We start from the raw sequence: 14,125 nt of genomic DNA on the forward strand, positions 1-14,125 counted from the left end.
TGGATAGAATTCATAAATGCTTTAAAATTTAAATACAGCTATAATGAAAGTCCAATTTGTATGACAAATGTAATCATAACCTGCTATTATACACTAACTGCAGAAGGTTAAGAGTGACATACAGTTCATTAGCAAACCACATTGTAGCTGCTTTATAGATGAGGTAGAAAATCAGAGCCATGTTTTTTTGCAGAATCTTTCATTTCAATGAGAAAAACTACAAAATATATAAAATCATATTTTTAATTCATTCACTCTGAGATTTACTGAAATGAGAAAGTATTTTTCAATTAATCTATAATCAATGAAACTGAATAAACACCACTCAGTTCAGTTCAGTCACTCAGTCACGTCCAACTCTTTGTGACCCCATGAACCACAGCATGCCAGGCCTCCCTGTCTATCACCAACTCCCGGAGTCCACCCAAACCCATGTCCACTGAGTCGGTGATTCAATCCAACTATCTCATCCTCTGTCATCCCCTTCTCCTCCTGCCCTCAATCTTTCCCAGCATCAGGGTCTTTTCAAATGAATCTGCTCTTCGCATCAGGTGGCCCAAGTACTGGAGTTTCAGCTTCAACATCAGACAGGACGTTATCTTCAGACTACTACTATTATTAAACTCGTGGTATATGCCCAAGCAACAGGCATTCAGATTTATCTAAGGACCCTGATGAGTTTGTTTTCCTTTAGTGTCACATTTCCAAAATCCTAAAATGACTGCACTCATACTAACAGTTAATTAACTTCCAAAAAGATATTAAAAGGAATTATTTTATTAAAAATGGAAAAACTTGTATGAATATTAATTACTGAGATATGACAAATGAAAGTACCTTCTATGAGTAATATGAACTAAATCTCAAATAGCTACAATAGTTTCTTTCTGCCTCTAGATTCCTAGGTTGTAACTTTTGTAGTCAGACATCAAAAAACCCTAGGAAAACCAGGAATCTTCTCTTAAATAAAATGTACAATGTTAAAACACTGCACATAATTTGAAAAGATTTACAGTCTTCTTAACTTCCCAGGGCCAAGCTACCCTGTTTGTTTTTTTCCACAATGTGTTTTCCATGTAGATTCTAGTCTCTGTGAATTTGCTTTATGCTTTTGACACAACAGAAGTATTAATACTCAGAAAATATTAGCTAGTATTAATAAAACTTTAAGAAGTACTACAAAGTAGCAAGAATAGGCATTTTATAAGGGTTCAGAATCTTAAATTACACACACACACACAAGAAAACAATATGTGTAAGCAAGAAATTCAAATATAGTTGAAAAAATGTATTAATCAAGAAGCTCTTCAAGCTAAATTCCAAAGAGATAGTATTCAAACTCCGATCTTTTTCAAAGGTCAGAGATGGAATGACCTTATTAACTTACATAATAAGAATAACTCTGTGGGATGACTTCCTTAAAACTGTACATTTTACTGGAGTCCTAAAGCTCAAACACCTCAAGAGGTAACAGAAGAATTTATCTAACTGAATATAAAATATTTTTAAGGTCATTATTTCTAGGCCATCTTTGGTAATACTTTTTAATCCAAGACATTGATAGTTACATGACATAACTCTGTTCAAAACCTAACAAACATTTACAAATCTGAATAATTTAGACAAAAATACCCCAGGTGTTCCTTTGCATTGCAAACAACCATTTGTGAGAACTGCAAAATGTTGATGAAATTTTCAAGTTGCAAAGAAAACTGTGACAATGCTTAAAACATTATTTTAAAATTTATCCTTCCAACAAAATATTTTTATAATGCAAGATCTCAAATGAAAACTTGATTTGTCTAAAGTTGATGGGTGGTTTTTAAAAGACCATTTATATGCAAAATAATGCAAATGTGCCTTTAACAAAACAGGCAACTCTTAGCAACCTATGTTAATAAACATACAGTGTGAAAATGGAAAATATATGTATTTGCCACAGAAAAAACTGGGTAGACTATCTTCCAAGGATGGCATTTAATATATCTAATATTACGGCTTTGGCCTTTCAGACACAGAAATCCAATTTTGTCACTACACTTAAAGACAACTCTCAAGGTCAGAGAGAGATTACTAAAGTTTACAAAGTTCACACTACTGAAGTTTACAAAAAGTGATCTATAAAACCAGAAAGTCAGTTTATTAATCATGGGAAAAAACTGTAATGAAAACTACAATATTCTAACCCTGAAGGACCAGTGCATTCTCTCCCTGTACAAAAAATTTCAGAGAAAGCTGCTTAGGATAATGCAATAAGAACAAAAGGAATGGGAGGAATTGATTATTTCACAGCCACAACTTAAAACAGATTGAGTTATTCCTTTCCACAGTAATAACAATCTCTTCGGTGGGACCAGAATATTCACACTCTGCCAGCTAAAACTTTCTCTTTCCTCTGTCATAAACACTGTTTGACTCTAGACAAGGAATTTATGATGAATACATCACTCCTCTAGATAACTCCACATATTTCTACCAGACTATGGTAAATTCCCTATGGTCTGGAAACTGTTTTTAAGGTGACTTTACATTACTCTAACAGAAATATAATACATGATCTCATTAACAGAAATCAATTTTTTATTTTCAAGTTCTTAGAGCTGCCCCAAGTACTACTAATATAGGTATAGTCAGGTGATTATATATTAGTCTCATGCTAAGTGCTTCATATCTAAGTGTGGAATATCTCATTTAATCTCTGCCACACTCTATAAGGTATTAGTCTTGTTTCATAAAAGAAAATGCTGAAGTCTTCACAGAGAAAGTAAATTGCCCAAGATCACACAGCTAGTAAAGGGAAGAAATGTAATTTGAATATGTCTGACCACCCCCCCCCACCCCCCCCCCCAGTGCTGATATTCACTACAGTATTCTATAAAGTACTTTCATCACTGGTATCCTACTTCTGGTTACTGGATTCCTTATAAATACTGCCTTTGACGGAGGAAAAAACCTATAAATTTCTGAGAATACTGTATGCTCAAACCACTATATTCTTTAAAAAAAAAAATGCAGATCATGCTGTTGATTCACTCATTTTGCTGTTGATTCACTCATTTAACAAATACTTACTGAGTGTCTACTGTGTGCCAGCACTGTTCCAGGAGCTAAGATCTAACAGTAACAAAAGCAATGCCCCAGTTCTCTTAGAGCTTATATTCGATTGAAGGAAAAGGGGAAGAAAACACAAAAATAAACAAATATATCACATGGTGTTAAGACATATAAAGGAAAATAAAGCAGATAAAAAAGACAGAGAGTAAGGTGGAGGAAGAGGGAAAGGGAAGATGGTATTTCACTAAGGAAGAAAAGTCCTCTCTGATAAGGCAACATCAGAAATAGGTGAGGAAGAAAGCAATATACATATGTGAGGGAAGATCATGCAAGGCAGGCAAGCACAAAGGCCCTGAGGTAGAAACCTGATCAAAGAGTGAGAAGACCAGTGAGGCTAGAGCAAAGTGAGCAGGAAGGAAAACGGACTATGAGGACTGGGGAAAAGACTGCAGAGGCCAAATCACACAAAGCTCTGACAGGGTAAAGAGACCAAGTTAGGAGACTAATCTAAAAACTGGACTAGAGTGGTCACAATGAAGGCGGTTAGAATGGTCAAATTCTACATGTATTTGGAAGGTAGAATAAGACCAAAAAAGAGACTTCAACATGGAGAACTAAGCTGCTGCTGCAGCTGCTAAGTCACTTCAGTTGTGTCTGACTCTTTACGACCCCATGGACTACAGCCCACCAGGCTCCTCTGTCCATGGAATTTTCCAGGCAAGAGGACTGGAGTGGGGTGCCACTGCCTTCTCCAAAGAACTAAGCTACTTAAACACAAAATTCCTTTGTCATTATACAGTCTCAAGCATTCTAAAGAGTATAGCAAATACTGAGGACAACTTACTTTATTGGCCAATGTATTTACTTCCCGTTCAGCTTTATGCAGTTTACTAATTAACGTAGTGTTTTGTTCATTGCTTGATTGTAGCTCTTTTTCCAAGCGTTCAGCCTGTAGTTTAGCGGACTGTTTTTCAGCCTTTTATTAAAACAAAATATTTTAAAATTTGTTGATAATTTTTCACAATTATATAAATATAATAATCATACTACCTCAAGTTATTCAAAACCTCAACATTAACATATACCAAAGTAACAAGTTTTCTCAAAGCAATTAGAAGAATTCAAATGAAAGATATTTGTTCCAGAAAATATGCAAGAACATTACCTAGACAATTACTTATCAACAGCCGCTACCACCAAGCTAAAACCCATATACTTCTCTCAGAGAATGTGTACCTAACACACTCATTTGATACTTATTTACTATTATTGTGAACATAATTCAAATAAGCATTCTGAGGGATTAAAAATGCATAGAAGATATGAAAAAATATATTACCAGGTAGACAGGAGGGCTCATTTGTGGTATTAAAAAGTGAGAACTGAAAATCTAAAATCAATGGAGATTAAGGAAAAAAAAAAAACCCAAGAGATGAAAATTTCAAAATCCTCAATTAATCTGGAGCTTCTGGAAGTATGGGCAAAGAATTCCACAGTTCCTGACCTCATTGTATAGTAAAAATTCTTAATGAAGTTGTCAAGAAAATTTCTGGTTGGTAATACTCATAGTACTCTTTAATTAGAAAGGGAAAAATAAATACTTTTTAAAAATATTTCTATTCAAAATAGCTAACATGAAAACATTTTGCAATTAAAGGATAAGCTTCAGTTCTATAACATCTCATTTCCTATATATCTTAAATATGATAAGGAGTGTATTAAAAAGAATTCAAAAAAATTATTTCCTCACATATAAAAATGATACTCTCCAGGCACAATGAGCCCCCCCCCCCAAAAAAAAACAACAAAGAAAGGCATGATAGCTGCCATTTACTTATTTTCATCTGACAAATAATAAAAACATAGGCTTTTTTGAAAACATCACAAATAAACTTCCCACCCTGTGTCATCATTCAACTCGTTCTAAAAATAATCACTAAATGATCTCAACACAAAGTTTCACACAGAGATCACATACTATACTCAAAACACAATCACCCCACTTATTCTGTCACTGAGGAGATACGTTAAGGATAAAAGGATGGCAACATAAACACTTCATTCTGAAATGCCTCGTGTCTAAGGTCCAATGATACTGTCCAATGACAACTTTAGTTCAGGAATCCACTAAATACTGTCAGGAGTTTCATCCGGAAAACAAAAAAGTGACTTCTACTCTTCAAAATATACTAACATACTTCTTATACCAATTGGTTGCCTGGAAAAAACTCACTATTTTGGATTTGGATATGGGATTTTATATACAAACTATGTGCATACTAATTTCCCTCCAGTTCAAATCACTTCACAACTATTCTGAAACATTCTGAAAACAAAACATTTCAGATTGCTCAAAATAAATAAATTTTTAAAAACTATGAAACTAGTATATTTGCTTTATGTAAGACACTAAGCATTATCTAAATAAAATGGTAAAGGGGTCCAGAATTTGCCACTGCGACACAAATATTACTTTGAGCTGAAGTCTTCTGAGAATCAGAAGACACAAGAAAAACTTTTATCTTGAACTCCTCTTATCTGTCTAAAAGCAGAGCCTCTAAAAAGAATTTAAATGTTAGAATTCCTTTCCCCAAGGGTTTCATAACCAGGGAAGACCAATTTCTATCACAGGAGACACCACCACCAGGATAAGAAATCATCTACACAATCATCATCACAAAATTGTCACATCTCCCATTTGTTTTCCTAAGGGCCCATTTATCTTTCCTAAAAGTCATTTGTTTTCCTATAATTGTCCTTTCTCCCCGTCTCTTTTTCTCATTAAGATGGTATATAAGCCCCAAATTACAATTGTCTCTGAGTCACATTTTTCTGTGAATTCCTGTTTACACACAAGTAAAAATCTGCCTTTTCTCTTGTTAATCTGTCTGTTGTCAGTTTAACTCACAATCCTCAAACATTGAACCTAAGCAGATAAAGGAGAAGTTTTTCCTTTCCAACAATGGAAACCAAGAACTTCATAGGAAAATACCTCTAAGAGTACTAATGTAGCTCTGACAGCTCTTTTCTTTCTCTAATAAATTTAGGAATACTTCAGTAAAGGCTTATATGCATTAGTAGCCAAGCTGAATTTTGTTACTGTGGCACGAAGCTGTCATAAGATACGTAAGTGCAGTATTTCTGTTGAAACAGGATTTATGATTTTAAGATCTTAAATCCCAGAGTAAGGGAATGACTAGAAATTGCTCTTTCTGGTTTGAGATGATTTTAGTCTTCAGAAACTCAATTTTTAAAAAAATGTTTGAATATTCTAATCTGTGGCATTATAAGAGTTAAAACATTTCAGCTAGGTGACATGACTCCCAAAGAACAAATAAGCCCTTTGTAAATGTGGTAGCATAGCTATTGCTTCAATCAAGAGCTTTCTTCTTTACAGAAAGTATATCTACTCTTGGGATTCCACAAATGCGTCAGCATTAAAGTGGTGAGCATGTATTTATGCTCTAAAAATCAAAGGTCTGTCAACTGCACTTCAAAAAAAAAAAAAAGAAAAGAAAAAGGATGCCATAGTCTACCGGGAAGCAATTAAAACCTTACCTCCAGGGATCTGACTGTAGCCTGCATCTCAGCCAACTGCCGCACCTGAATTCTTTGGGCATTTTCCACCTGAGCACTAGAATTCTCTTTTTCAGCTCTTAATTCTGCTACTTCAGCTTCTAAACTTTTTAATTTCTGATTCAAATGGGTTTTTTCTCGAACAAGCTGGTCCATTCGTTTGCCCTCTCTTGTGGGATCGACACTGTGCAGCTGGTTAAGGAGCTCTTTATCTTCCTCCAATCTTGCAATCTAGTAATAATTTGAAAGACAACATACAACCTTAAATTTTCAGCCATAAACATGTTACAAGTCAGCAAATTAAAATTTGAAATTGCACAATACAAAACAAAAAAGCTCAGGTGGTGAATGAAAAAGGAAAGGAAAAAAAATCCTAAAACGTCATGTTCTTCATTCTGTACTTGGCATGACTCAAATGTGAGGGCAAGGACCCTGTCCTATTTTTCTCCCTCCATCTCCTCATGGTGTTTAGCACAGGGCTTCATCAGATGCTAGCTAAAGTTCAAAATTAAAAATAACACTACAGAATAATTTAAAATATGTCAAGTATTTTAAAAATTCATCAGAACATTATAGAGGCTTACACAAGATCAATATGCTGATTACTCCTAAACTTTTCCTCATGTGACAGTAATTCTTTGGCTATATCTACACTAATAAAATCATCTATTCCAAGGCAACTTAATTTACAAAAAAAGCTGCTTGTCCATATTACTAACTACAAATGTGACTGATGAGAGTTTTAATGACAGCTGAGAATTTATTAAAGCCCCAGCTGTAGTGATGGCCTAGTTCTTAATTCTCAGATGCAAGAAAGAACTGAAAATCACTACCCCAGGGTAATGACAAATCACCAGAGAACTTGTTGAACAGAAAGTCTTCTTATTCATGCCAACCATTGGAACTGGATCCCATGCACCTCAGCATCAGGAGATTTCAAGCTGCTTCCTAACCTCTAACGCACTTCAGAGGTCCCACACCTCCAGGAATGAGGGTCCAAGTAATCAGAGTAAAACTCATTCTTTCCCTTTGCTGATCTCTCCAACTCCCTATCCCCAACTATTACCACTAACAAATCTCTGTTGTTAACCATACCAGCTCCTCTTTTTATGTATAGGGTTTCTTTAGAGGATTTAACTTTAAAAAACAAATTCAGTTGTTTAAAAAAGAGAGAGAGAGAAATAAAGTTAAAAACGACATCTATAAACACAACCAGGGGTTGTTTTAGCCAGGATGAGCTTAGAAGGCTCACTTTAAGCCAAAAGGACTTAAAATAATGCTCTGCAGCCTGGGCCAAAACAGCCCAAGAGACAACTGAGTGCTCACATTGCTATAAATGAATCTAAGAAGTGCGGTCAAGAAGCAACAGTTAGAACCAAACATGGAACAATGGCTGCTGCTGCTGCTGCTAAGTCCTTCAGTCATGTCAGACTCTGTGCAACACCACAGAGGGCAGCCCACCAGGCTCCTCTGTCCCTGGGACTCTCCAAGCAAGAATACTGGAGTGGGTTGCTATTTCCTTCTCCAATGCATGCATGCATGCTAAGTCACTTCAGTCATGTTCAACTCTGCGCCACCCCACAGACAGCAGCCCACCAGGCTCCTCTGTCAACAGGATTCTCCAAGCCAGAATACTGGAGTGGGTTGCCATTTCCTTCTCCATGGAACAATGGACTGGTTCCAAATTGGGAAAGGAATATGTCAAGGCTTTATACTGTCACCCTGCTAATTTAACTTATACACAGAGTACATCATGAGAAATGCCCGGCTGGATAAAGCTCAAGCTGGAATCAAGATAGCCACGAGAAATATCAATAACCTCAGATATGCAGATGACACCACCCTTATGGCAAAAGAGGAAAAGGAAATAAAGAGCCTTTTGATGAAGGTGAACAAGAGAGTGGAAAAGCTGGCTTGCAGGGGCGGTGACCGAGAGGAGCAACCCCACCTCCAAGGAGCAGCTGCTGCGGGGTGCAGGAGGGCTGAGAGGAGCTACTCCACGTTCAATGTCAGGAGGGGCGGCCGTGAGAAGATACCTCTCGTCCAAGGTAAGGAGCAGCGGCTATGCTTTGCTGGAGCAGGCACGAGGAGATACCCCACGTCCAAGGTAAGAGAAACCCAAGTAAGATGGTAGGTGTTGCGAGAGGGCATCAGAGGGCAGACACACGAAAACCAGAATCACAGAAAACTGGCCAATCTGATCACAGGACCACAGTCGTGTCTAACTCAATAAAACTAAGCCATGCCGTGTGGGGCCACCCAAGACGGTCGGTTCACGGTGGAGAGGTCTGACAGAATGTGGTCCACTGGGGAAGGGAATGGCAAACCACTTCAGTATTCTTGCCTTGAGAACCCCATGAACAGTATGAGAAGGCAAAATGACAGGATACTGAAAGAGGAACTCCCCAGGTCAGTAGGTACGCAATATGCTACTGGAGATCAGTGGAGAAACAACTCCAGAAAGAATAAAGAGACAGATCCAAAGCAAAAACAACACCCAGTTGTGGATGTGACTGGTGATAGAAGCAAGCTCGGATGCTGTAAAGAGCAATATTGCATAGGAACCTGGAATGTTAGCTCCATGAATCAAGGCAAATTGGAAGTAGTCAAACAGGAGATGGCAAGAGTGAATGTCGACATTCTAGGAATCATCAAACTAAAATGGACTGGAATGGGTGAATTTAACTCAGATGACCATTATATCTACTACTGTGGGCAGGAATCCCTTAGAAGAAATGGAGTAGCCCTCACGGTCAAAAAACAAGTCCAAAATGCAGTACTTGGATGCAATCTCAAAAACGACAATGACATGTAAATCCATGGCTGATTCATGTCAATGTATGACAAAAATCACTACAATATTGTAATTAGCCTCCAACTAATTAAAAAAAAAGAAACAAAAAAACGACAGAATGATCTCTGTTCGTTTCCAAGGCAAACCATTCAATATCCCGGTAATCCAAGCCTATGCCCCAACCAGTAATGCTGAAGAAGCTGAAGCTGAACGGTTCTATGAAGACCTATAAGACCTTTTAGAACTAACACCGAAAAAAGATGTCCTTTTCATTATAGGGGACTGGAATGCAAAAGTAGGAAGTCAAGAAACACCTGGAGTAACAGGCAAATTTGGCCTTGGAGTACAGAATGAAACAGGGCAAAGGTGAATAGAGTTTTGCCAAGAGAACACACTGGTCATAGCTACTCTTCCAACAACACAAGAGAAGACTCTACACATGGACATCACCAAATGGTCAACACCAAAATCAGACTGATTATATTCTTTGCAGCCAAAGAGGGAGAAGCTATATACAGTCAGCAAAAACAAGACCAGGAGCTGACTGTGGCTCAGATCATAAACTTCTTACTGCCAAATTCAGACTTAAACTGAAGAAAGTAGGGAAAACTACTAGACCATTCAGGTATGACCTAAATCAAATCCCTTATGACTATACAGTGGAAGTGAGAAATAGATTTAAGGGACTAGATCTGATAAAGTGCCTGATGAACTATGGACGGAGGTTCGTGACATTGTACAGGAGACAGGGATCAAGACCATCCTCAAGGAAAAGAAATGCAAAAAGGCAAAATGGTTGTCTGAGGAGGCCTTACATATAGCTGTGAAAAGAAGAGAAGTGAAAAGCAAAGGAGACAAGGAAAGACATTCCTATTTGAATAGAGTTCCAAAGAATAACAAGGAGAGGTAAGAAAGCCTTCCTCAGTGATCAATGCAAAGAAATAGAGGAAAACAACAGAGTGGGAAAGATTAGAGATCTCCTCAAGAAAATTAGAGATACCAAGGGAACATTTCAGGCAAAGATGGGTTCGATAAAGGACAGAAATGGTATGGACCTAACAGAAGCAGAAGATAATAAGAAGAGGTGACAAGAATACACAGAAGAACTGTACAAAAAAGATCTTCATGACCCAGATAATCACGATGGTGTGATCACTGACCTAGAGCCAGACATCCTGGAATGTGAAGTCAAGTGGGCCTTAGAAAGCATCACTACGAACAAAGCTAGTGGAGGTGATGGAATTCCAGTTGAGTTGTTTCAAATCCTGAAAGATGATTCTGTTAAAGTGCTGCACTCAACATGCCAGCAAATTTGGAAAACTCAGCAGTGGCCACAGGAACTGGAAAAGGTCAGTTTTCATTCCAATCCCTAAGAAAGGCAATCCCAAAGAATGCTCAAACTACCATAAAATTGCACTCATCTCACATGCTAGTAAAGTAATGTTCAAAATTCTCCAAGCCAGGCTTCAGCAATACGTGAACCGAGAACTTCCAGATGTTCAAGCTGGTTTTAGAAAAGGCAGAGGAACCAAAGATCAAATTGCCAATATCCGCTGGATCATTGAAAAAGCAAGAGAGTTCCAGAAAAACATCTATTTCTGCTTTATTGACTACGCGAAAGCCTTTTGACTGTGTGGATCACAATAAACTGTGAAAAATTCTGAAAGAGATGGGCATACCAGACCACCTGACCTGCCTCTTAAGAAACCTGTATGCAGGTCAGGAAGCAACAGTTAGAATTGGACATGCAACAACTGACTGGTTCCAAATATGAAAAGGACTATGTCAAGGCTGTATATTGTCACCCTGCTTATTTAACTTATATGCAGAGTACATCATGAGAAACTCTGAGCTGGAAGAAGCACAAGTTGGAATCAAGATTGCTGGGAGAAATATCAATAACCTCAGATATGCAGATGATACCACCCTTATGGCAGAAAGTGAAGAGGAACTAAAGAGCCTCTGGATGAAAGTGAAAGAGGAGAGTGAAAAAGTTGGCTTAAAGCTTAACATTCAGAAAACTAAGATCATGGCATCTAGTCCCATCACCTCATGGGAAAGAGACGGGGAGACAGTGGAAACAGTGTCAGACTTTATTTTTTGGGCTCCAAAATCACTGCGGATGGTGACTGCAACCATGAAATGAAAAGAGGCTTACTCCTTGGAAGAAAAGTAATGACCAACCTAGATAGCATATTAAAAAGCAGAGACACTACTTTGCCAACAAAGGTCCATCTGGTCAAGGCTATGGTTTATCTAGTGGTCATGTATGGATGTGAGAGTTGGACTGTGAAGAAAGCTGAGCTCCAAAAAGTTGATGCTTTTGAACTGTGGTGTTGGACAAGACTCTTGAGAGTCCCTTGGAGTGCAACGAGATCCAACCAGTCCATCCTAGGGGAGATCAGTCCTGGGTGTTCATTGGAAAGACTGATGGTGAAGCTGAAACTTCAGTACTTTGGCCACCTCATGCGAAGAGGTGTCTCATTGGAAAAGACCCTGATGCTGGGAGGGATTGGGGACAGGAGAAGGGGGAGACAGAAGATGAGATGGCTGGATGGCATCACCGACTTGATGGATGTGTGTTTGAGTAAATTCCGGGAATTGGTGATGGACAGGGAGGCCTGGCGTGCTGCGATTCATGGGGTCGCAAAGAGTCGGACAGGACTGAGCACCTGAACTGAACTGAACTGAAAAATCAACAATCAAAAAACGAAGATCATGGCATCTGGTTCCATCACTTTTGTCTATTATAATGTAGTTCAGTGTAATCTGAGAAGGGTATAAATTAGAGAATTTGGAATATTTTAAAAAAAGGAAACACCTGGACCTAAAGCAGCACTTCAGATAGAACTTTACAACCCACCAGAACAAAAGTGTTCTGAGAGATTTAATGATGTCTACCAACTTGATTATGTACATGTCAGTGTAAGGACCCAAACAAGGAGGCATGATCAGTTCTCCTGCTACCAGTGCTATAAGGAAAAAAGATCATGTGGTAACAGAGACCCAGAAAAGTTCTCCTTTTTGCCATAGAATTTTGGCTTCTCATGATCCCTACATAAGCCAAGGTAGAGCACATCCAGTTTGGGACACATGATGGAATAGTCTCAGAGACCTGTCATTATGTATTATATCAGTTTTTCATATGGTGCAGTGCTCACTGCCCTCTCTCAAAATCTTAATACTTCTTCACTGGATTACTCTTTCACTCATTCAGCCTACATCACAATCACCTGAACCTAAAACTCTCTGTATTGCTCTTCATTACTATTTGCAGAATAATAGAAAATCAGAGTCCTAATAAAATGAAAACACAGTAGTACCGCTTCCAAATAACAATGTATGCAACGTCAGAATTTCATTTGTATAAAATCCCAGACTTAATATGTCAAATGCACTTAATACAGTCAATCACACTAAGAAATCACGACATATCTTTTTCATATCTTCTTTCATGTAATTTTTAAAATTTAAAATATCATGAGGAAAATGTGAATTCCTAGTGCTCCTCATGAAAACACTAATAACAAAATCTTCTTCAAGTATTACCATATGAACCAAAACACTAAAGAATAGGAGAAGTGAAAATGTACAAATATTGTGTGAGTCCTTAATTAATGCAAGAAAATCCAATTATTTTTAATACACCAAGATAATATATTTTATACCAGTTAAAATTATAAAACTGATAGATGGCAAGGGGAGGCCTTACTTTGAAGTTTTACTGCTGTTTTGCTATCCACATCATCTCACTAGCTTTTACTTTAATTGTATAGAGAAACTGGAGTGTAAAGGTAAGTGATGGAACGAAAGCAGACACCCAATTATCCACTAATTAATACTGCTCCTGCATAATCAACTGGGAAGTAGAAAGAAGAGAATTTCGGCCTTATTAGAAAGTTTTACTTTTCCAGCTTTTACTAATCATGGCATAGAGCTAGCCATTTATGTCCAGATTTCTAAGAACGTCATAAGACACTCCAATTAGAAAATTAATGATGCCACTGGCATCTTAAAATTTTTAATGATTATCATTTGGTCTTTCATGGATGAAAAATAGAATAGCCATCAGATTTCAGATGCAGGTTTCATTCTTTAAAAGAAAAAAGATAAAACTAAGAAACGAGAGAGTACAAATAATCATTACCAGATAAACATCAACCAACATTAGATTTTAAAAGCAAAGTATAAAAGAGAGCATCATTATCTTTAATTTCAGTAGTTACTCTTCAACATACTAAATCTACATTTTAAATTTGAAATTTTTATCATTCCTTTTCCCAGAGGAAAAATTTTATATGTAGTTCCCTTAAACGGATTCAAAATCTTATATAAATCAACTCATTTCTCTACAACATTACAGTGGTAGATGGCCCCTAATTAACATGGCAACCTCAAATCATTAGTAATTTCAAATTTAAAACTCTGGGCTGGGAGTTGGGGTACCAGAGTTCTGATAACTTGGCTAATGAGTTTCTGTGAAACTTTGGGCAAGTCCCTTATCTTGTGCTTCACTGTCTCCATTTAAAATGGAGAAAATAAGACAGTCCTGCCCCATCTCACTGACCATAACAGAAGTGAGATACAATGTTTAAAAAAAAAAAAGCCATAAATAATTTTTTAATGAAAAAGACTATTATAATTATTTTTAGTTTTTTAGTACCAAATTCTTAGTGGACTCAAATAATCTGAAGTTCATTC

At 37.3% G+C, this 14,125-nt stretch overlaps 1 protein-coding gene across 3 annotated transcripts in view; it reads right to left on the reverse strand.

The window, feature by feature from the left end:
- Nucleotides 1-14,125, reverse strand: part of CEP83 (centrosomal protein 83) — a 138,483-nt gene that overhangs the window by 40,638 nt on the left and 83,720 nt on the right. For all 3 annotated transcript variants that reach the window (XR_010663047.1, XM_065934214.1, XM_065934215.1), the window contains exons 6-7: nt 6,613-6,861; nt 3,899-4,030 (exon numbers count right to left, since the gene is read on the reverse strand). Coding sequence is in view for 2 of the 3 variants with exons in the window: in XM_065934214.1 (XP_065790286.1) it covers nt 3,899-4,030; nt 6,613-6,861 (381 nt within the window). In the remaining variant the exon portion in view is untranslated. The remainder of the gene's footprint in view (nt 1-3,898; nt 4,031-6,612; nt 6,862-14,125) is intronic.

This window comes from Muntiacus reevesi, chromosome 4 (genome assembly GCF_963930625.1).
Source record: "Muntiacus reevesi chromosome 4, mMunRee1.1, whole genome shotgun sequence".
Classification (NCBI taxonomy): domain Eukaryota; kingdom Metazoa; phylum Chordata; class Mammalia; order Artiodactyla; family Cervidae; genus Muntiacus; species Muntiacus reevesi.